The sequence below is a fragment of the Ctenocephalides felis genome, unplaced genomic scaffold (genome assembly GCF_003426905.1).
Source record: "Ctenocephalides felis isolate EL2017-DRISC unplaced genomic scaffold, ASM342690v1 CF-g0.4_SCAFFOLD_00845, whole genome shotgun sequence".
Lineage (NCBI taxonomy): Eukaryota > Metazoa > Arthropoda > Insecta > Siphonaptera > Pulicidae > Ctenocephalides > Ctenocephalides felis.
In genome coordinates, this window is record NW_020536999.1 from 2,097,471 (window position 1) to 2,122,327 (window position 24,857).

Sequence of the window (24,857 nt, forward strand, 5' to 3'; positions counted from 1 at the left end):
GATTTATATATTTGCACTAATTTTAGAGCTGTGAAAAACTTTTGTTTTGTGATAATTCTCCAAATGTGTTTATCAGTGTGATTTTTCAAATCAGACAATATTGAGTTACTAATTGAGCTTTCATTGAACATAATTCCAAAACTCTCTTTATTTTTAATATACATAAATTTTGAAATATGCATAAATGTTTTATCTGTAAAATCAGAAAAATAATTAAAACCTTTCGTTAAGTATGGAACTTTTCCTGTTAACGTCCACCAGTCTTGTATTTTGTTTTGGACGTTAATAAAAACTGCATCTGCTTCAAAATTGGGATTACAAAAAGATTTTTTATTTACAAATTTTTGGTATTTTTTAATTTCCTCTTTAATATATTTTTCCATGTTATTTTCTTTGGCTTGATTTGTATATATTTTTGTTTTATTTAGAAATTCTTCAACCACCTTTTTATCAATTAATTGGAGTTTGGGAAAATCTTCAAATTCAAATTTAAAGCGTATATCATCTATAACTTGTTTTTTTAGTTCAGTTTGTAATTTCTCAAGGAGACGTTTGGCAAACTTGCGTAACGAATTTAGATCAGTATTGATTTTGAGTAGACCAGTTGGTTCATCTAAAATCAGAAGATTTCCAACCAAACATCCAAAGCCGCCATTGGTATCCAGGTCGTTATCAATTCTGATAACGTTTTCAACTTTTTTATGATGTTTTATTAAATGAATAAATTTGGAAGCCAATTCTTCTAAACTTTTTTCTTTTTCTTCTTCATTTCCTTCTAAAGTTACATCTAAATTACCAAAATCAATAGGTAATTTGAATGAAATCATTCCATTGGCATATTGTTCCATCAGTTTCTCAAATCCGTTTTTTGTCTTTTTTTCATTAATTACCTCGAGAAATATTGACAGAATCTTATTTTTGCTATCAACATCCGTTCTGTTTGGTATTTTCATTTCTCCCTTGAATACCCCTTGCGATCCACTATCATCTATTGTTATAACGTTTTTGGCTAAAAACACATGATACATTTTTATGAGTGGTTCTGACATCATGTTGGTATGATTGTATGATTCATTAAAAGTATATTCTAATACTTTGCTTGCTAACATTTTCATTTTATGTTCCATTAGAGCTAGTGTTAATTCCTCAACAATGTTCAGTGTATACATCTTTTCTTTATTAGTCGCAAGTAAGTCACTTTCATTTGTATATCTACATTTTTTTTCCGAATCGATTTGTTCTGTAGCAGTTGTGTATAAGACAAAGTTGCAATCCAAATTTTGAATATTTTCGGTTAATATCGGAATTTTGCTTTCTTGGCTAATTTTCTGCTTCATAGATAAATAGCTATCAAAATACTTAATTAAACCGAAATCGCCATCACTTTTAAGGTTATCTATTGTGATCTTTCTCTTGACATTTTCTTTATGTTTGACTTGAACAAAGAGTATTCTGATCTTTTCATCCCCTTTCAATCTATAGCGCAAGACTATGTCGTCCAATGCGCCTATTCCGTCAACATTTGAACCCAGGTTGAATTCTACAATATCTTGTTGATTAAAAATCCTTGTCAAAATCAGCATTATAATTCTGATTTCATAAATATGCCCTCGAATATTCCCCAACGTGGCACTTCTTTTGGAGTACGTCTTACCTAGAGGCCTGCCTATAGAACACATTCTCATTATCGATCAAAAATTAGTAAAAATCACAAATCCAAAATATTTACAAATCCAAAACTCTACCATCTAATATATATATATATATATATATATATATATATATATATATATATATATCTCGAATATATATATATATATATATATATATATACATATATATATGTATGTATATAAATAATTTTTGGTGGGCGTAACATCAAGTAAAAAATAAATTAGTGATGTATGACATCGTGCACATTGCTGGAACTTCCCGTACCGTAACGAAATGTTCGAGGAATATTATTTTAAATATTGTAACATTGTCTGATATTTATAAGAATTATATAAACTGAATTGCAAAGTTGAAATTATTTGTTTAAAGTATATTAGAGCTTCAGTCAGAATTAAAAATTAAATATGAATTATTTTTGAAATACAAAAAAAATTTGAATTATTTTTTTCCAAAATTAATTATTTTGTTAAAACAAGCAGAAAGTTCTTTGAATCATTCAAATCGGAAGCTTAGTTATCTCAAAAACTGCCATTTTTTGCACATTTAGCTCTGTATCTCCGAAACCGCTGGGCCTACCTTTGCCAAAAACTAATAACCACTTTTTCCCCTCATTACGAATTGAATGTTTTTTCAGTTCATACAATTCGGATGCTCCGTTCTCTCAAAAACTCGATTTCTATTTTCTGCACTCTTTGCTCTTTATCACCCTAACTGCTGGACCTGCCTTTGGTAAAAACTAATCAGCACATCTCCCTATCAATAGAAATCGAATGTTTTTTTAATCATTCAAATCGGTTGATCCGTGCGCCCGAAAACGTGAACGAAAAAATGCGAACACACAAAACACACACACACACACATCCATTTTTTCTGAGGTATGCCAAAATGTTCAGAAACCTTCAAAACGTAATATATATATATATATATATATATATATATATTATTCAGTTTTTAGACGTTAGTCAAATTGTACACACTAGAATGTAAGCGAAAAATTGTCAAAAAAAAAATTAATTAGTTTAAATGTTCCAATTATTAATAGCCTGGTTTATCACAGTGTAATAGTGTAGTGTATTTTTGTATAATTAACTTCCCGTAGGGCAAGTTATAGTAATCGCAAAAAAATCGAAAATGAAAATTTTTGCATTTCTCGACGTTTCAAAGGTTTCTGAATATTTTGGCATACTTAGAAAAAATGGATGTATGTGTGCGTGTGTGTGTGTGTGTGCGTGTGTGTATGTATGTGCGGATACAAATTTTCGTCGACGATTTCGGAAACACCGATCAACCGATTTAAATAATTCAAAAAACATTCGATTCGTATTGATAAGGAGACGTGCTGATTAGATTTTGTCGAAGGCAGGTCTAGCCGTTCCGAAGATACGGGGCAAAAAGTGCCAAAAACGGTAACTCAGTTTTTAAGAGAACGGAGAGTCCGATTTTAATAATTCAAAAAACATTTTACTTGTATTGACAAGGTCAAATTTTCATAAAGGCAGGTCTAGCGGTTTTGGAGATCTAATGAAGAAAGTAAAAAAAAAATGTCATTTGGCGGTCAAAAATGATCATTAGACATATGCACATCAAATTATCAAATATTTTATAGATTTTAACAATAAGTATAAATTTTGTTTGCATTCCTATGGGTACCGTATCAATGTTTATTCGTTAGACGGCGACGCGGCGCTTACGCGCTTTGACATTTTGTCTCTATGCATTTAAAGCAGTACGATTGCTTTGAAAAAAGTTCAGTATTTCCAAAATATGTCAAAATAAAGATAACATTTTTTTTTTCAAAAAAAAATTTTTTTTTCAAAAAAAGTAATTTTTTGTCAAATTCCTAGTTTCTCAAAAATCTAATTTTTTCGAAGTAGAATTTTTTCAAAAATGTTAATCGTTTAACACGATGCCCTAATTGCCTTAAGACAGAATTCCACTTACAGCTAGCTTATTTTTCACTTGATGTTACGTTCCACACACATATATATATATATATATATATATATATATATATATATATATATATATATATTACATAATGATTTCAAGCAAAGCATGTTTTAAACCCGAAACCTTGCCCTTTCAAGACAGGAATTTAACAACGAATATCATCAATAAAAATTACAGTAATTTATATTCCCTATACTTACTTGATTCCTTTGTAGATGGTCCTGCTTCATTTTCAACCTCATCAATGTTTGATGTTCCAATGCTTTTTGTTAATGCCGCCTTATCGTCTTTATTTGCAATATTATTTTGAGCATTCCTATTTGAAAGTATATCGACAATATCTTCGAGGCCTGCGGAACGAGCAATATCCAAGGCAGTGTGGCCTTTTATATTCTTCGCATCTACGTCTGTTTGCCATTTTTCCTGTAATAACTCTATCACAATTTCTGGTTTATTTCTCTCGACTGCATAATGCAAAAGTGTACTGTTCTTGTTGTTCCTATCAACTATATGAACTTTGACTCTTTTATTTAAAAGTTGCTGAAACCTTTGTAAATTGCCATACTTAATTTCACGAAATAATTCTGCATTTTGTTCCCGTTCTTCGTCACTGTCACTACAATTGTCTACCATTCTGGTAAATGAAATATTATTATATTTCACTCGATTAATTCAATAAGAAATAATAAATGAAAATGTCTATCTGATTTTGCACTTAATTGAATACTGCGTTTGCGGAGTATAAACATATATATCTTATCATTCGATAAGAGAAATTATTGACTTATCTAAAACGGCGTTGTCACATTTTTATATCACTACTAGCCGACCCGACAGACTTCGTCCTGTCAAAAAAATTTGTAATGTGGCGGTGTTTCGTTCCTACCTTTTTTCTATTCTTTGCAAAAAATTATCCTGAACAGAACCGTCACCCTGGTAATAATTCGGTGTGAATTAAAAATAATTAATAAAACACTATGTGCATTTAAAAGTAAGTAATTTTAATCATGCAAATCATAATTCAAAAATCAGTTCAATTCTCATTGTAGTACTTTGTGATAAACGATGTTTTTTGTTTGATTACCTGGCGCATTCCTTGACAAACAAATCTGATGGTTTTCCAATACGGGAACAATTTTCCATGTTAGAAACATGGGTTTTCCAAATTAATACCACAAACACTTAATGATACCATAAACGCACTGGAAACTGTAGTCGTTTAATCTCAAATGGCACATCAGTCGGAATCATTGGGATGCACGGTGCGAGAACATCTTCTGCTTTATACTATCCTTTTAATATAGTTGCTTCCATCACGTTGTTTGGTAGTTTTTTTTTATCGCTAACCTTGTGCCGTTGCAAAGGCGCGATTGGTCGATATTTTGCAACATTATAATTGCCGATCTAACCTTTAATTGAAGATTGTGAGGTGACAATCCTAGCAAATCCAGTAAGTTTAAAAACTCCGGTGGATCGTCTTGGTTAGCTGCCGAATCAGCTGATTCGCCTGCAATTTGTTCTTGAATTTTGAAATTTAGTTCATCTACATCAATGTTTTTGGCTGCCAATATAGCTCGTTAATTAACAGAAAGATATTTCTATGTTCATATAAATATATTAAAAATTAAATTATCAAAAACTACACAAAATGTCATGACATAGATCATTGTTTTTTCTACAAACTTCGTTGCCTACTCGATTAAAAAAGAAAAAGGCTGTTTTCAGGGTTTTCCCGGCAATTATTTGATTTTTTCTCGCCGTAAGAACCATCCTTGGACTTGAACGAACATTTTAAAAAAAGAATTGGCCAAATTGGTTCAGGCGTTGTTGAGTTATGCGCTTACCAACACATTTTGCGGTCCATTTTTATATATAAGATTAGTAATAAAACTATGCAATATCGCTGTTCTAACTAGTTGGTATTGGTATTTTGCCTTGAGGCAAGTTACATGAACTTCCCGAAATGTGTAAATAATCAACTTAATCAATAAAAAATGAATTAATTTATGAGTGATTAGAAGTATTCCGAGTGGATTTATTACACATCATTGCAAACGAACGAACGAACACGTTAACTCGGAGTATTTTCTAAAAGCAAATTTTTAAAAATCAATAATTTTTATAATTGAACCAGTTTCCGTAGGACTTTAATGGTTTATTATGTTCAAGACCAAGTACACTATTGTTATACTAACTAAATCGTCTAATTTTATTTTTAACAAACGTAAAAAAAAACTACTCATTTTCTCAAACTTTGATGAATTTTAAAAATTAAACTACTTGTCGTAGGGCCGTAATATTTCAGTAAGTTCTATAAGACCATAATATATATCGTCAAAAAAAGTTCCATTAAAATCGACTTAATTTTTTTTTAACAGTTAATTACAACAAAACAGCTCGGTAGGTTTTCACCTAAAACTGATCAGTATCATTCCCAACTAATATCTTTTGAACAGTTTTTGATTTTTTAAAATCGATTTGGTAGTATGAGCTTAAATGTGGACGAAAAGTTTAACTTCAAATTACAGAGAAACGGTTTTACAGATCGTCTCACAAAACCGACAAACAATCATTGAAATACATCAAATGGCTTTTAAATTTCTAAAATCGGTTCAGGCGTTTTTGAGAAAACGTCGATCAAAGGTCTAATTTTGACAGATGCCAAAAAAACGATACTAATTTTTGCAAACTTTGATAAATTTTTAAAGCTAAACGAGTCGTCGTAGGGCCGTAATATTTAAGTATGATCTAGAAGACTATGGTATCTACCGTCAAAAAAATAATCATAAGAATCGTCGATTTTTTTTTTAAACTTATTACAAGAAAACGGCCCGGCTGATCTCTACCAAAAACTAATCAGCGCGATTCCCAACCAATATCTTTCGAACGGTTTTTGAATTTTCAAAATCGATTCAGAATTGCAGGCTAAAACGTAGACGAAAATTTTTTCACTTTTCTGCGATTTATAAAGAAACGGCGTGGCGATTGTCGCACAAAACTGACAAACAATAGTCCTCATCGAGATACATCGAGTGGCTTTTAAATTTTTGCAATCGCTCCAGCCGTTTTCGAGAAAACGTTGATTTACGGCAAAAAATCTGTTCACACACACGCACACGCATACTTTTTCCAAATTTGATCTCATACGATTCAGGATAAACATAAAATTAGCGATTCGGATTTTTTGATGAAAATCCTTTTTCGGGAAGTTAATAATGATGATGATTATTTACGAATTGATTAACGATTCTATTATTTGTATTTTATATTTTCCATATTTATATTTTTTTAATTATGAAAAACAATTTCAGCAAATAATAAATAGTACATGCTTTTGAAGTTTTCCATGTTTTATTTATGCATAGTATTCTGGATATTTATTGATTTATAGTATTCTGGAATAATTGATGAAAATGTATCTCCTGCACATCGAAGGAAAAATATGAAAATAGAAATCAATAAGAATGCAGACGAATCATGCGAAAAATACTTCAGTTTTAATTTTCAATTTATCAAAAAAAAATTTGTTTAGTAAATCGGATTGGAATATTCAATCCTCAATTCACAAGGAATACAATGAGAACAAACAACATGAGTATAACTAGAAATAGTTATATTTATTAGAAACTGGACTAAATAATAAAAACTGTAACAAGAATCTTATTAACTTCCCGTAGGGCAAGTTATAGTAATCGCAAAAAAATCGAAAATGAAAATTTTTATATATCTTTACGTTTCAGAGGTTTCTGAACATTTTGGCATACTTTAGAAAAAATGGATGTATGTGTGTGTGTGTGTGTGTGTGTGTATGTACGTGTGTGTATGTATGTGCGGATACAAATTTTCGTCGACGATTTCGGGAACACGGATCAACTGATTTGAATAATTCAAAAAACATTCGATTCGTATTGATAAGGAGACGTGCTGATTAGTTTTTGGCGAAGGCAGGTCTAGCCGTTCCAAAGATACGGGGCAAAAAGTGCCGAAAACGGTAACTCAGTTTTTAAGAGAACGGAGAGTCCGATTTGAATAATTTAAAAAACATTTTACTTGTATTGATAAGATGAAGAATTGATCAAATTTTCAAGAAGGCAGGTCTAACGGTTTCGGAGATCTAATGAAAAAAGTAAAAAAAAGTGCCATTTGGCGGTCAAAAATGATCATTAGACATATGCACATCAAATTATCAGATATTTTATAGAGATTTTAATAATAAGTATAAATTTTGTTTGCATTCCTATGGGTTCCGTACCAATGTTTATTCGTTAGACGGCGACGCGGCGCTTACTCTCTTTGATATTTCGTCTTTATGCAGTTAAAGTAGTACGATTGCTTTGATAAAAGGTTTAGATCTTCCAAAATATGTCAAAATAAAGAAAACATTTTTTTTTTCAAAAAAAAAAATTAATTTTTTTTTTTTTTTTAAATGTTTTTTTTTCAAAAAAAAAGTAATTTTTGGCCAATTTATAGTTTCTCAAAAATCTTATTTTTTCGAAATAAAATTTTTTCAAAAATGTTAATCGTTTTTTAAAAAGAAAAATTTTGGTACGGTAAGTTCCAGCAATTTGCCTTAAGGCACGATGCCTTAATTGCCTTAAGACAGAATTTCACTTACAGCTAGTTTTAACTAATTTTAGTTAAAATATAATAATTGCATATATGGGGCCGTTCAAGTATTACGTAAGCACTATGGGGGGCGGGGGGTTATTTATTTGCTTATTCTGCTTATTTTGGGTAAGAACTTTGCTTACTTTTGCTGACAAAGGGTAGGGGGGGGGGGTAAATAATTGTAATAAATCTGCTTACGTAATACTTGAACGATCCCTATGGGTCAAATTTCACATTTTTATAATAAATTTTTATCACATTTTTTTGAATAAATACATCTATATTTGACCTTAAATTGAGTTGACTCGAATCAGGTTTTTTTTCTAATTTTTTCTAATTTAATTATGTAATCCTGCTCATCCTTCCAAATTCATCACTTAATTCCTAAATCCTTTCTCCTTTCCCAGTGTGTTTCCTGTAACCCAGTTCCCGATTGTGACATCGCCTGCATCCAGAGGCAACCTGTTGCATAACTTGGGAGTGCATTCAGGATTCATCAGATTCTCTCCTGAATACGATCTGGTTCTCGACCATAGTATTTTTGTCTGATGATAGACAAAAAAACATTGTAAAATGTAGGAAAAAAAAAGTACTATTATTATTTTTGATTTAAGTTTAAGTTCTTTCTTAGTATTTATTTTAAGTCTTTAGTATTAAGTTTTAAGTCTCTTCTTAGTTATTTTATTATTTTTTATTTATTTGTTTATATTTTTGCAGAATTCGAAGTACAGCATTCAAAACTCTGACCGAGCAAGTTCGAGAATCAGAAATCAAGAAAGCTGATCCGAGTGATGTTTTGCACAGAGTGGAGAAGCCATCGTGAGTACCACTTCAGAATTAATAATTTTTTTTTTGAAATATCAAATGAATAAATAATGAGTTGTCTCGTGATTAGGGAAAAAATCACGAAATATCACGTGGGGGTGGGAGGGGTATAGTAAGATATCACGTGTATTCATTTTTTACCTGAATTTTTTTAAATCTAAGTATTTTCAAAAAAATAATTAAAAATTTTACAATTTCGTAACTAAAATCCTTTGGTCCAAAAATACTTAAAAAATCGATCACGTGATCAATGGACGTCCCCTTAAAGGATTGAATTTAAATGTTCCAACTTTGTACATATTTTTTTTTTTAAAATTGTCTCTTTCAAATTGATCAATTTTCAAAACTCTAAATTCATAGTTTTAACAAATAGTCTTAATTCTTAAAAACTTCGGACAATTGTCTCATTATTTTTTAGTGTTATTCATGGTTACAAATCCAAAATTTAAATGAAGAAAAATAATAAAAATTAATTGCGGTAACCGAAAATTGTTTAAAGTTTGACCAAATCTCCCTACCGTTTAACGTTGAGTTCTGGGACATCTGCATATATATTAATCATGTAATAAAGACTGAATGCATTATTATTAAATTTTTTTCTGTTATAATTTATTTTAGTTAATCAAGACTATAATGTTTTATTTACAAAATTGATATGCACAAAAAAAGAAAAAAATACAATAAATTAAATATAAATTAAAAAAGTTGAAATAAAATAAAATAAAAACAGTAATATAAAAATAATAACATAAATAAACTATGTCGTGATGATGTATGCCGATTATTATTAAATGTATCCATTATAAGCCTATCTATGATGTTTACAAACTTTGTTAAAAAAAATTAATGAAAAATATGTAACTTTATCGTTTGAATAATAATTATTATTATTGATTAAAATAATATTTATATTGATTCAAATAATATTTATTATTATTGATTATGGCTTGCTTATGAATAAATAAATTACTAAATAAATAAAAATTGTTAGTCGAGACTTGATAGTCATTTTACTAAATTATTAAGCAAAAAGAATTTCGACTAATTTTAAATTTTTGGTTTAAAAGTGAATAATTTCTTTAATACCATTAAAGAATTTCAGATTATATTTTAGTAATTTAGTTCTCTTCGATAATTCGAATAATGATGCATTCAGTCTTTGTTTAGAAGAAAAATGTATACAAGGATTTATTTATTCATTTGATATAATATATAATTAATATCAAATGGTATATATAAATATACCATTGTGATAATTTACTATCATTATATATATCACAATATTCATTTGCACATAAATCATCATCGCGCTTTTGATGTTTGATGGGCATGGTAAATATATGTATATATATTAGGGTGGTCCTTAATATGGACATATTCGAATTTTTTTGCTCCCAAGGGCTCAAATGCTTACAAATTGAGCAAAAAAAAATCTCTAAAAGCTTTAGCTCTTAATATTAGCTCTAAGATAGTCCGCAACTCAATTAAAAGTTTCTTATTTTTATTATTAACATATGTCATTAAGTACATTCTTGCGCCATCTGTGATAGCATTTGTAAACTCAAACATTATGACACTTAAAAATATTTATAAAACACTTAACTTCTGATTAAATCCATGTGGACAGTTTAACGAAATATCTATTCATCATGGCATCAAGATTAATTTAACGAGAGATTAACACTCAAATTATGAGCCATCAAAATTACAAGTCTGCTATCACAGATGGCGCACAGAATTTACTTAATATACGAGACTTTTAATTGAATTGCGGACTATTTGAATGCTAATATTTAAAGCTAAAATTTTTAGAGATTTTTTATATTAATTTGGAAGCAATTGAGCCCTTGGGAGCAAAGAAATTCAAAAGTGATCATAATAAAGACCACCCTAATTTATATATCTATATATTGTGTGTGCATGTTGTTGATTTATATATATATTTATTATTGAATTTTTGTATATTTATTGTATTATGTTTGAATTTTTGCTTCGTGCTCCTAATCGTATATCGAGCTTTGCTTTTGTGCATGTTTTTAATATTGATGTATAATATATTTATTATTATTATTATATATATATATATATATATATATATATATATATATGTATATGTATCCAATAATAAAAATAATTTTGTGAAGACATTCTGTCTTTATTAGAATAGCATACGTTTCGAGTCTTGGTTTGACTCATCTTCAGTGCTTATCTGTATCCAAAAATTTTGTAATAGATACAAAATTATAGTTATTATGAAAATGCAGCATAATTCGCATGCTGACATTTGTATAAAATTTTTTGATAAACTTAAATTTTTGATTTTTAATTAAATGTGACGTTCCAATTTCATTATGACAATTTTCCTTCCTTAAGGGGCACAACTAGTGTAACCGCCTAAAAAAGAGGTGATTTTTGGGAATTTATATTAAAAAAAATACTTTATCAATCATTTTAAAATTTTAAGAATATATTTACACATATTTTAAGAATACATAGTAAAATTTTTGAAGAAAAATTTAAATATTTTTTAAATTATCGTCGATCTCCAATGGCGCAAAATAAGGCCCTTCACTGCTGCAATGGTTCCGGCCTTCTACGTGCATGAAATAAAAAAAAATCTCGTTAAACTAGATAATATTGTCTGTAAAATGAACTACGATAAAAAAATAATCAAAAATTGACAAAATTTTTGTCGTTTTTAGACTGCCAAAATTCGATTTTTGATCCGATCAAAAAATCGATAGTTTATTTTACGGAGAACTCTATATAGAACAAGTAAAAAAAAAATTAATAGTGATCGGATCATTTGTCTTTGAGTAATCGCTGCAGCAAATTCGGAAAATGCTGTTTCGAGAAAAACGCGTTAAAAATGCTGTTTCGAGATAAAATGATCGTTATACTATATACTATATATATACTCTTTAAATGGCTGTGACTCAAAAACTATTCAAGATATCGATTTAAAATTTTGGTATGTTATTTTTAAAGGTATATAAAGGTATAACCTATCAAAATATGAAAAAATTGAAAATTCGATTTTTTGAAAATTTCACACTAGTTGTGCCCCGTAAGATATGCATTTCTTTATCATAAATTAAATAAAAAATATAGTTTTTTCTTTACGACCAATCACATCAACACATTCAAGTGACGCCATCGGCCAATGGCCAATCAAAGTCAAGCGTAACCAACTTCAGTCCTATTGTCAGTTTCATAGCGTAGAAACAAATATCTTCTAATGACGCCTAAAGAAGTTTTACTTACATAAAACCTTAATAGTTATTATAAAATGCTCTCTTACCAGGACTAAAAAATATTTAATCTGATCTTATTATTTTTTATATTTTTATGTGCTAGTGATTCGATTCGAAGTGAAACTTCATAAGGTACAGTGGTTCACAGTGTTTTATACCATTTTTGTGTGACGTCCAACGTTTTTTTTGTGCTGTGATTTTTTTCCGACACAAAAACACACATACACACAAACACTTTGTGCTACATAGATCACACATTTGTTTTAGTTAGAAGTGGATTTAGGCTGTCACATTACATTTATTATAGATCATTGACGATATAGGATTATATAAATGACAATTTTTTAGGTTATGGTTTAAGATGTGATGGGAATCTAGCTCGAAGTAAAAGTCACGAGTTTTGTTATTTAAATAAGACATTCGAGCTGTGCTTGAATTTTTGTAAAATAAATTTGTATATAATTATATAATTATTATTTCATCATTTCGTACTACACCTTAGTTTTCTCTTAAATATTAATTTTTTTCAAGCATTGTTTGATAAACCAAAAAAATTTGATCAATTTGCAGATATTTGTGCTTTATAACTAAATTGTTTTCAATAATTATATATTTAATTTAACATTGTTTCATTATTATTTTTTTATGTATTTATAAAAGTTACATTCAAAATTGTTACCGACCCGCAGTCTATGCTCTAACAAATTAATAAGAAATTAGTTTCTAAACAACGTATTAAAATTTTAATTTTTAAATTATATATGTATATATTTTTTTAATCACAATATTTATTACAACTGTTAAATAATTTAACATCTAGTAATAATAATAAACAATAACATAAATTTAAATAAATAAGAGTACGAAGGATAGAATTTACATTAAAATGATATCCGTAGTATGTTTTTATGATTTAATATAAAATAAAAGCAAATAATAATAAAAATAAAATTAATAAATGAAATAAATGAAATTTCTGAATAATAAAATAATACTAGAAATACAATAAAGTGGAATTAAAACAATAAGTGAAAGTTTTAAATTATATGAAAGTACATTTGATTGGAATAATAAAATAAAAATATGTTAATTGGAATTGGAAATAATTATTAATGGTAAATAAAATTAATTTATATCCTTATTAATTACTTCGTGACTATATATATATATATATTCGAGCTAGATTCGCATTTTTAGTTACTTTAAGGTTTATATATATATATATATATATATATATATATATATATATATATATATATATATATATATATATATATTGGTAAAATGTTGTACATTAGCTGTGGAACTATTGTTGTAATAAAATCGGGAATTTTTAACAAAATTGTAAAAAAAAATGGAGATGAAGAACTAATATTTAATGCTTATGTATTGACAAACGTGACAAATATGTTCTAAATAATATAATTAATAAGATAGATGTACAAATAACATAAATATGCATCCCTGTCAATTGGCTGGTACAAAATTTAACGCTTTAAACTAAAATTCAAACTGCTCATTTTTGGAAAAAAGAAAATTGGAACTTGACTCTTTGGCAATGTTCTTTTAATAGAAAATTGTTGTTGTTGTACTATTTTCTTTCCTTTCTGGTTGCAACTGAAATTTCAAATAATTGAGACCAATATATGGGACATCAGGCACTTCACTATTTTCTTTACTTTGTTATCTAATTTATGAATTCCAGTGTTAAAAAGGCCATTTTTCTATCTAAAATAGAAAGCAACTACTTTTCAGTCAATAATTTGAATATCTTCTGGTGGTTTTCACTTTTAAGGCTGAACTTGGTACATTTTTTTTTAAATGATGGGCTTTTTCAAAATTGATCAATTTTCAAAATTTTAAATTTATAGTTCGAACAAATAGTCTTAATTCTAGAAAACATCGGGCAATTGTCTCATTCTTTTTTATTGCGTCTTTTGCAATGTTCAGTTCATCATTTAGTTTCCAATTGGGAGCTGTTTCTAGTGTCCAAATTTTTGTGTTTTTAGTGTCCAAAATGCCATTTTTTGTTCAAAATAGGAAGCAACTACACCCATGTTCATAATCAGACTATCTCCTGATTGACTTCACTTTTGTTTCTGATGGATTTCATCAATTAGTTTCCAATTGGGAGCTGTGTTTACAAATTTTGTTGATTGAGTGTCCAAAATTCCAATTGTCTGTCCAAAATAGAAAGCAACTACACCTTTATCCATAATTAGATTATTTCCCGGTTGACTTCACTTTTGAAACTGATGGATTTTATCAATTGGTTTCCAATTGGAAGCTCTGTTTAAAAAAAATTGTTTATGCACTGTTCAAAAGTCCAATTTTCCATAATTAGATTATCTTCTGGTCTAGTTGACTTCACTTTTGATGCTGATGGATTTCATCAATTGCTTTCCAATTGAGGGCTCTGCTCACAAAATTTTGTGTATCCAGTGTCCAAAATTCCAATTTCTGGTCAAAAACAGAAAGCCACTACTTCTCTGTCTATAATTAGAATATCTTTGGGTTGTTTTCACTATTGATGTTGATCAATTGATTTCGTGAACCTTAATTTCGGTGTACAAAATTTAATTCAAAATAGAAAGTTATTTTTCTGGAAATAAATAATATTTCTTCTAATTGTCCTTACTTTCGTTTTTGATGCAGTTTATCAAGAACTTCTCTGATATAAATGTTTTGTATTCGAGTTTTTTCTAATTATTTGTCTTGCAATGTTGTTCTCAAATCTCCAACTAAACTAGAAATGGAAAATGATCCAACTCTTTTGACTGTCTTCACTTCTGATGCTGATGGATTTCATCAATTGGTTGAGCCTTACATCCTTTATTTACTGAATTTTGTTCGTCCAGTGTCCGAAAGGTCAATTTTTTCTCCAAAATAGAAGTTTACCACTTTTCTGGCAATTGCCTGACTCTCTTTGGAAATAATCTTTCCTAACTTGTACAATTATTTTTCAATCCTGGTGGTTTCAACTGGTCTTGGTGGTCCTCTGTTCTTTGAAGGAAACTTCGAATGTTATCTGATTTATATTTTTTAAATTCTAAAATCTGCTAATTATTCAAAAATCCAAACTTCAGTGTCAACAGCCTTTGAGTTCGTTGTTGATTTTTCTTACTTTTATATAACTTCTTACTTTTTATACATTTTATTTTTATATGCTGAAGAGGGAAGTCCAAAAATAGAAATCAGTGCAAACAATCCATCCATGGTTAAATCGACTTAAACTTGGTGTAACCATAACTAGTGGTGTATGGCATCGTGCCTTGAGACAAATTGCTGGAACCTCCCGTACCGTAATGAAATATTCGAGAAATTTTAAACGTTTTCAAATATATTCTTACAAATACTGTTACTTTCATTATTTTTGCTATCTTGTTATATCTGAGCAAATTAAATGTAAATCATAAATCATAAATCAATTTATCTCCAGAACATTAACAATCGTCATTTCATTTCGAATTCAATTTCAAAAGAAAAAAAATAGTTGCTTAATTTGCACAAAATTGAAAAAGTGCTCCCGTATAGTCACAGTCTAAACGCATTTGCTAATAATTCTGTGCGACATTTTCACGATTGTTAATGTTCTGGAGATAAATTGATTTATGATTTAAATTTGATTTGTTTAGATATAACAAGATAGCAAAAATAATGAAAGTTACACAATTTGTGAAAATATATTTGAAAACGTTTAAAATTTCTCGAACATTTTATTGCGGTACGGGAAGTTCCTGCAATTTGCCTTGAGGCACGATGCCATACACCATTAGTTTGTCTTGTTATCAAAACTCCAACTAATCTAGAAATGGAAAATGATCTGACTTTTCTGGTTGTCTTCACTTTTGATGCTGATGGATTTCATCAATTGATTTTCAGGTGGGCAAGTCTTTCATCCTCTATTTACTGAATTTTGTTCGTCCAGTGTACAAAAGGCCAATTTTTTGGCCAAAGTAGAAGTTTACCACTTTTCTGTTCGTGACCGGTATCACTTCTAGTTTGTTTCTTTGTGGCAAAGGGAAATAATTTTTCTTGCTTGTACAATCATTTCTCAATTCTGGTGATTTCAACTAAACAGTGAAGGAAACTGCGAATGTTATCTGATTTATATTTTTCAAATCCTAGATTCTGCTAATTATTTAAAAATCCAAACTTCAGTGTCAACAGTCTTTGAGTTCGTTATTGATTTTTCTTACTTTTATATAACTTCTTACTTTTTATACATTTTATTTTTATATGCTGAAGAGGGAAGTCCAAAAATAGCAAACAGTGCAAACAATCCATTCATGATTAAATCGACTTAGATTTGGTGTAACATTTAAACCATAAATATTGTGTAGGGGACAATAATTTCACCCACTGAATATCTGGTTGATTCAAGACAATCCAATAACTTGTTTCCCTTTCGACTATTTCCAAAAATGAGCAGTTTCAACCAGGGGCGCATCATGCATTCACCTATCTTATCAATTATCAAAAGGGCCTAATCTAATCTAATCCTAGTAATTTCTGGTCAAAAAAAATTTCAAAATAAAATCTGAACTCTATCAATTACCCAGTATCGTGGGTCTTCGCTGGAGGAGCAACACATCTACTAATACAGTTGGCCCGGAAAACAGTTTCCGGGCTCCGGTGACACCAATCAGCAATGGGTGGACTAGTGGCTCGGAAAATGGATACAGTACTAAGATGTGACTATATTGGAATGGATTTTTTAATTGAATTGTAGTATTAGGTGATCAGGGATTTTTTAATTCAGCAGCTGATGTTGATCATCCAATAAGATTAAGGAGATGTCACAAAATTTTATACGCACAATAAGATTTTATAGAATTGTTTTAGATATTCTAATCAAGGAGACAATCAAGTAACGAAACGTTAGTTTGTAAAATAAACGTACAAATAAATATTTAAACATGTGATTTGGAGTTCAAAGCAGTAGCAAGTTATTTCGAACCACTAGAGTTGTTATAATTTGCGGGAAAGTTGATTCGAATCACTTTTTCGTACCTAATATTATTTTAAATTTCTGCAAAATTAATTCGAATCACCTTTCTTTCTTGTCTTTTAATTATCAATTACGGCAGAGTTCCTTGTAATCAGTTTTTTTACGTAATATTATTTTATTACATGGGAAAGTTCATTCGAACCATATTTAGTGCCTAAACTTTTTTTAATTACATTAAACGAACTATTTTTTTTGTTTAGACTTATACCTATAACATAGCCTTGTCATATCTATGCTTGTTTTTGGTATTGAAATTTATAAAAACATCTATTTATTTTTACACAGCAAGGAAGAATGTTATATAACAGAATCTTCGATGATAGAGTTATCTTAAGGGGCACAACTAGTGTAACCGCCTAAAAAAGGTGATTTTTGGAAATTTATATTTAAAAAAAAAAAACTTTATCAATCAGTTCAAAATTTTAAGAATATATTTACACGTGTTTTAAGAATACATAGTAAAATTTTTGAAGAAAAAAATTAAATATTTTTTAAGTTATCGTCGATCTCCAACGGCGCGACAAAAAAAGGTCCTTCACTGCTATAGTGATTTCGGTCTTCTACGTTTTCTAATTTAAAAAAAAAATCTCGTTAAACTAGATAATATTGTCTGTAAAATGACCTACGATAAAGAAAAAAAATCAAAAATTGACAAAATGCCGGTTTTTTTTTAAAAAAAAAGTCGAATTTTACCCAAAATTTTGGTCGTTTTTGGACCGCCAAAATTCGATTTTTGATCCGATCAAAAAATCGATAGTTCATTTTACGTAAAACTATATATAGAACATGTATAAAAATCGATAGTGATCGGATCATTTGTTTTTGAGTAATCGCTGCAGCAATTTCGGAAAATACTTTTTCGAGAAAAACGCGTTTAAAGATAAAATGATCGTTGTACTATATACTATATATACTCTTTAAATGGCTGTGACTCAAAAACTATTTAAGATATCGATTTAAAATTTTGGTATGTTATTTTTAAAGGTATATCCTGTAGAAATATGGAAAAATTGAAAATTCGATTTTTTGAAATTTCACACTAGTTGTGCCCTTAATTCGAACCACTAGATTATTATATTATTTTATATTGCATCAAAGTTGATTAGAATTGCTACAAAATTGATGGGAATTACACTTTCTTATGTGAAGTTTTAATAATGTTAATTCGAATCATCGTCTTTTGCATATAGTTATTTTTAAATTCTTGCAAAGTTGATTCGAATCGACTTAAACTCTACATTATAAATAAATAAATCATTTATTACATACTTAAAAAAAATAACTTGTGGATATTCAAATCCAGCCAGTAATACTTGATTCGAAGCCTTTTTGTTTTTATTTAAAACGTGATAAATTTGAATTGATTCAATTCATTCAATTTTTATTCCAACCGAACTAGTAACTTGTTTCTAAATATAAGATTTCACATGAAATTTATTTATTGCAATGAGTTAATTCAATTTTTATTACAACCTTATGTCTTCGTTGTAATTCCAAATAATTTTACGTAGTGATTCGAATCAACTTTTAAGTTATACGATTTAATTTTGCATTTAACAAAATAATTACATATGGTATTTTTAATTCTGTTTTAAGTATTGATTTTTTAATATTAGATTAGACAAATTCGATTACTTTCAAGTCGACTTGAATCAATTGTTTTCGATTCAAATCATTAGATAAAACATTTAATATCATTTATTATATTAAAATAACATTTTTATAAAAATTGTTGAAGAGTTATAAATTATATTAAAATTGTTAAAAATATCTAGTCAAGCACAAATGTTGTAGCACAATTTAAAAAAAACATCTGTGAACGCACAATTTATGGAAGTGCATTTATTTTCAATAATCTATAAAAATATTTAAGATAATTTTTATATTATCTACTGAATCTAGATTTTTATTACCTATTTTATAATTATGGAAATTCATTTAATTATTCGACTCGTAGAAATCGATTTTAGTATTTGATTTGTATTATGCGACTTTTATATTTTGTATTGACTAATATCATGATTCGAATCGTATTATCAGATTTAATGGCTCGAATCGTTTGATTCGAATCGTATTAGTCGATTTTACGATTCGAATCAACAATATGTATTTATTTTATCACACGGCATTTTCCTAGATTTAATTTTTTTATAATAGTCTATGTTTCTAATCTTATAGGAAACAATTTTTATTATGTTATTGAAGGTTAGTGCTTAATTATAGTGTTAATAAAATTTAAAATTTTATCAACTTGTTATAGAATAATTATAGTTTTAGTCAAATAAGCGTCACAACTATTATAGTTACCACCTTAAGGCTTTAATAAAAATGGTTTAAGCTATATATGTATATATTAGGGTGGTCCTCAATATGGACATTTTCGAATTTTCTTGCTCCCAAGGGCTCAAATGGTTCCAAATTGATAAAAGAAAACTCTCTAAAAGTTTTAACCTTTTATATTAACTCTAACATAGTCCGCACTCCAACCAAAGGTTTTTATTCTTTTTCCTCAGTAAATGCTTATTTTATAAAATATATCAATTTTTTGCTGTAAATTTTTTATTCATGATCAAAATAAGCAAATACAATGTTATTCTCAAAATTTTGATTTACTTGTTACTAAGTTATAAAATTCGAAAAAACAAATGGAATTTTACCCATGTTATTTCCATAAGAAACTTTAGTTGGAGTGCGGACTATCTAAAAGTTAATATTAAAAGCAAAAACTTTTAGAGAATTGTTTTTTATCAATTTGGAACCATTTGAGCCCCTGGGAGAAAAAAATTCGAAAATATCCATTTTGAGGACCACCCTAATATATATACAATTGTTAGAATTTGTACAGAGTTTATTATATATTTATATATATTATATTTAATAGATTTATATTTAATAGTATTATCGATTGACCTAAACCACAGGCCTATGCTCATTTACACACACAGACATGGTTTCGGAATAAAAATTGCAAAAAGCTAAAATTTAATTAAATTTAAAGAATAAAAATGGTGTACAAAATTTGTTGAATAAAATCTATTGATTTATATTTGGATTTATAAAATTTTAAATTAACTAATTTTGCCCAAGGCAGCCTTTGCACACTCCACTTGACGACGTTAAATTATTTAATTTAAAAAAATACAAACACTACAATTTTTATATGACCGTACAGTTAGACTTTATGAAGGCTGCTGGACAGTTTTTTGGTTTTGATTTTCATTAAAAATTTTTTCAATGGCAGCTTTTACGCACTCCACTTGATGACAAGACTTTGAATTTTATAACAAAAAAATATACTAACACTAAATTTTTTTGATATAACTTAGCAGTTACAGTTAAACTTTGTGAAGGCTGTTTCATAAATTATTTGGTATCGGTATTTATTACAATTTTTCCGGTTTGGCAGCATTTCCGCCATTTTGTCAAAAATTTTACTTTGATCAAAATGAAGCTTGTACATATATAAATACATTAGTTTTTGTTTCGTTCAAATCCACAAAGTAGTTTAGATTCTACAGCACTTTTCAGTTGCATAATTTTCAATGGCAGCCTTTACGCACTCCACTTGACGACAACATTTTGAATTTTTAAGTAAATACTTATACTAACACTAACATGTTTTCATATGACTTAGGAATTAGCAGACAAACTTTGTGAAGGCTGTTTGACAAATTATTTAGTATTGATATTTATTACATTTTTTTCCGGTTTAGCAGCATTTCCGCTATTTTGCCAGAACTACTACTTTGGTCAAAATAAATCTTGTACATATATAATAAATACATTAGTTTTTGTTTCATTCAAATCCACCAAGTAGTTTAGATTCTACAGCACTTTTCAGTTGTATGATTCGAAGCAAACCAAATACGATGTTTAGACAATTTTCATGGGCAGCCTTTACGCACTCCACTTCACAAAATCTATACGAATTTTTAATTAAACACTTATACTAATACTACATTTCTTTGAGTTGACCTTTCTTTGACTTTATTTGAATAGACGTTCTTTGAAAAATTTTCGGTATCGATCATTATTAATTTTTTTTCCGGTTTAGCAACATTGATTTGTAAATGGCGGACATTTTTTCAAAATTTCTACTTTGGTCATATTGAAGTCTGTACATTTATAAATACATTAGTTTTTGTTTCATTCAAATCCACCAAGTAGTTTAGATTCTACAGCACTTTTTAACTTGTATGATTCGAATCAAATGACTTTGTGATATGAATCGTTTTGTTTGAGTTCGTGATTGGATTAAATTTTAAAATTAAAAATAGTATATGAAATTTTTTGCAGCCTTTGCATACTCCACTTGACTAAAAAAGACGTGAGAATTTTTATTTAAAATATATATACAAACACTAATATTAAGTTATTTGTTGGTCGTATAAACATATTTCGCCAATGGCAGCCTTTACACACTCCACTTGACGTAAGAATTTTTATTTTAAAAAACTATTACTATAACTAACACTAAACCTTAACAAACACTAAAATTAGGTTATTTCTAGTTTTCAAATGATTTAGCAAACTTTGTGAATACTGCTTAACAAATTTTCGGTTTAGATATTTATTACACCGATTTAGCAGCAATATTTTTATTTTCCAAATTTAATTTTAAGCGTTAAATTAAAGGTTGTACATATATAAATAAATTAGTTTTTGTTTCATTCAAATCCACCGAGTAGTTTAGATTTTATATTAGATTCGAATTAAATCAAATGCAATGTTTAGACAATATTTATTGGCAGCCTTTACGCACTCCACTTGACAAAATCCATACGAATTTTTAATCAAACACTTGTACTAATACTAAATTTTTCGAGTTGACTCAGTAATTATAATTAGATTTTATGAAGAGACTTTATTAGACTGTTTGACAAGTTTTTGGTATTGTTATTTATTACATTTTTCACCGATTTAGCAGCATTTCCGCAATTTTTTCAAAATTTCTACTTCAGTCAAAATGAAGTTTGTACATTTATAAATACATTAGTTTTTGTTTCATTCAAATCCACCAAGTAGTTTAGATTCTACAGCACTTTTAAGTTGTATGATTCGACAAATCGATTCGAATCAAATGACTTGTCGATTCGAATCAAATGACTTTGTGATTCGAATCGTTTTATTTGACTTTGTGATTCGACTCGATCTCACAGCACACATTATTTTTAAAAATGCAATATCTCAGGAACTATTGGTCGTATTTAAATAATTTTTTCACACGATTGTTGTAGATTTAGTAGACAATAGAATGGACTGCAAATAAAAGTTAGCATAGTTGTAGAAAATAATAGTTTTAGCCTTTATAGCGTTTAGGGTGACGTCACAAACCACTAACGCTAATTTTTAATTACATTTTTCTCGGGAACTATTAGTCGTATCGATTTGATTTTTTCACTAAATCAATCTGTATTTAAAGAAGAATACTAAAGACTAAAAATAAAAATTATAGTTAGATTATTTGCTTTAAACTTTGAGCACTGTAGCTTAAGTTTTAATCAACTATAGTTTAAACTAACGCACAATTGCACTTTAAGGATAAAGTATCTACCAATCTTACCTTAAGTAAGATTTATTAGTTAGCTATAGTTCTAGCTACCGAGCACTATAGAGTATTTATCTCAGCACCAAAATTAGCTAATCTAGTTTCCAAAATCTTAAACTACTTTCATGTTTTGTTTAAATAGACGCCAAATGGTTGCTTTGGGTGCTTTATCCAGATGTAAGTATGAGAAAGTAGAAAAAGTTGCATAACCTCGTTATAACGCGATTTGAAATTTGTATTATTATTATTATTATTCTTAGTATTTATTATCATTATTGTTATTTTTACCGGTGGACAAAGGCAGGTACATGATGAGAGAGCACAATTTTTTTTTTGTTTTTAGTTGGTCTTTCCACAATCTACTTTTACAATTTTTTGCTACTACGAGCAAGATGAGTAAGAAAAAAAGGAACTCTACTGACGAGCAAACTGTTTTTTTTTTGAAGTGACACAAAAGGTCTCTACCTACAAGTAAACTGATAATTTACTTAAACTAGACAAAAATGAATTCTACTGACGAGCAGATTTGATTAAATAAAAAAAATATGACTCTACTAGCGAGCAAACTGACAACTTGATGAAATAAGAGACTAAAAAACACTACTAACAAGCAAACCTAAAATTTACTTGAGTAAAAATAAAAGAACTCTACTGTCGAGCAAACTGAAATATTTGCTCAATTATTATAAAAAGGATTGAAAATTTGCTTGAATAAAATGTAAAAGGACTCTACTGACGAGCAAACTGAAAATTTGCTTAAATAAAATGAAAAAGGACTTTACTGACGAGCAAACTGATAACGTGGAAAAATGTGGGAGAAAAGGACTCTACTGACAAACGAATTAAAATTTTTTTTACATAAGAAGAGAAGAACTCCACTAGCAAGCAAACTGAAATAGAAGATAGTAAATAAAAAGGTACTCTACTGACAAGCAAATTGGAATAAAAGACAGAAAAGGACTCATATAAATAGGACTCTACTAACGTGCAAATTTAAAATTTGTTTAATATAAAAAAGACTCTACGAACGAGCAAACTGAAAATTTACTCAAGTAAGATTAAAAGGACTCTACTGACGAGCAAATGTTTGTTTGAGTAAAATAAGAAGGACTCTACTGACGAGCAAACTGAAAATTTACTTTAATAAAATAAAAAGGATTTTACAGACGAGCAGACGGAAATTTTAGCAAGAGAAAAATGAACTCTACTGACGAGCAAACCTGAAATTTGCTTAAAGGACTCTACTGACGAGTAAATTGAAAAATTGCTTGAGTAAAATTAGTAAAGACTCTTGAACTTTGTTTGAGTAATATAAAAAGGACTTTACTGACACGCAAGCTGAAAACTTGTTTAATATGAAAAGGACCTTACTGCGCGGGCGAAATAAGAAAGACTGATGAGCAAATTGGAAATTTGCTTAACTAATATGGAAAGGACTCTACTGAAAACTTTCTTAATGTAAAAAAGACTCTACTGACGAGCAAAGTGACTCTTACTCACTTCACGTGTGGGAGAAAAAATGACTCTACTGACGAGCAAACTGAAATTTACTTATATAAATTTGAAACAAATTCTACTGGCGAATTTTACGATCACATTATCTATAAATAAAATTTTAAAAACAACTTATGCGCGTTATAACGAGGTTATGTTAATATTTATAATATTTTTATGATTTAAACAAGTAGTAAGATTATTTAGAAATGGGACCAACTATAATAGTTTTTTTACATTTACCATTTGGACGGTACTGACGAGCAAAGACATAACATAATCTTATTGGCCAATCTGCCTATTGATATATTAAATGGTCACTGGTGTCAAGTGACCAAAATACCTTTATCAGTTCGAAAATCTTGTCAGGACGTTGTTTTTTGTATTTTTAGATGTTTTTTTTGGATTTTAGCATGAGTGTTGTATGTTTTATGTTGCTGCCTAACATCATCATCATTTTAAATAAAATAGTAGTAAAGGTGTAAAATCTACT

The 24,857-nt window shown here is 28.6% G+C and overlaps 1 protein-coding gene across 1 annotated transcript in view; it reads left to right on the forward strand.

The window, feature by feature from the left end:
• Nucleotides 1-24,857, forward strand: part of LOC113364028 (probable phospholipid-transporting ATPase IA) — a 63,424-nt gene that overhangs the window by 33,336 nt on the left and 5,231 nt on the right. Inside the window, 2 exon segments of the mRNA XM_026606490.1 lie at nucleotides 8,950-9,051; nucleotides 23,013-23,047. Coding sequence (XP_026462275.1) covers nucleotides 8,950-9,051; nucleotides 23,013-23,047 — 137 coding nt within the window.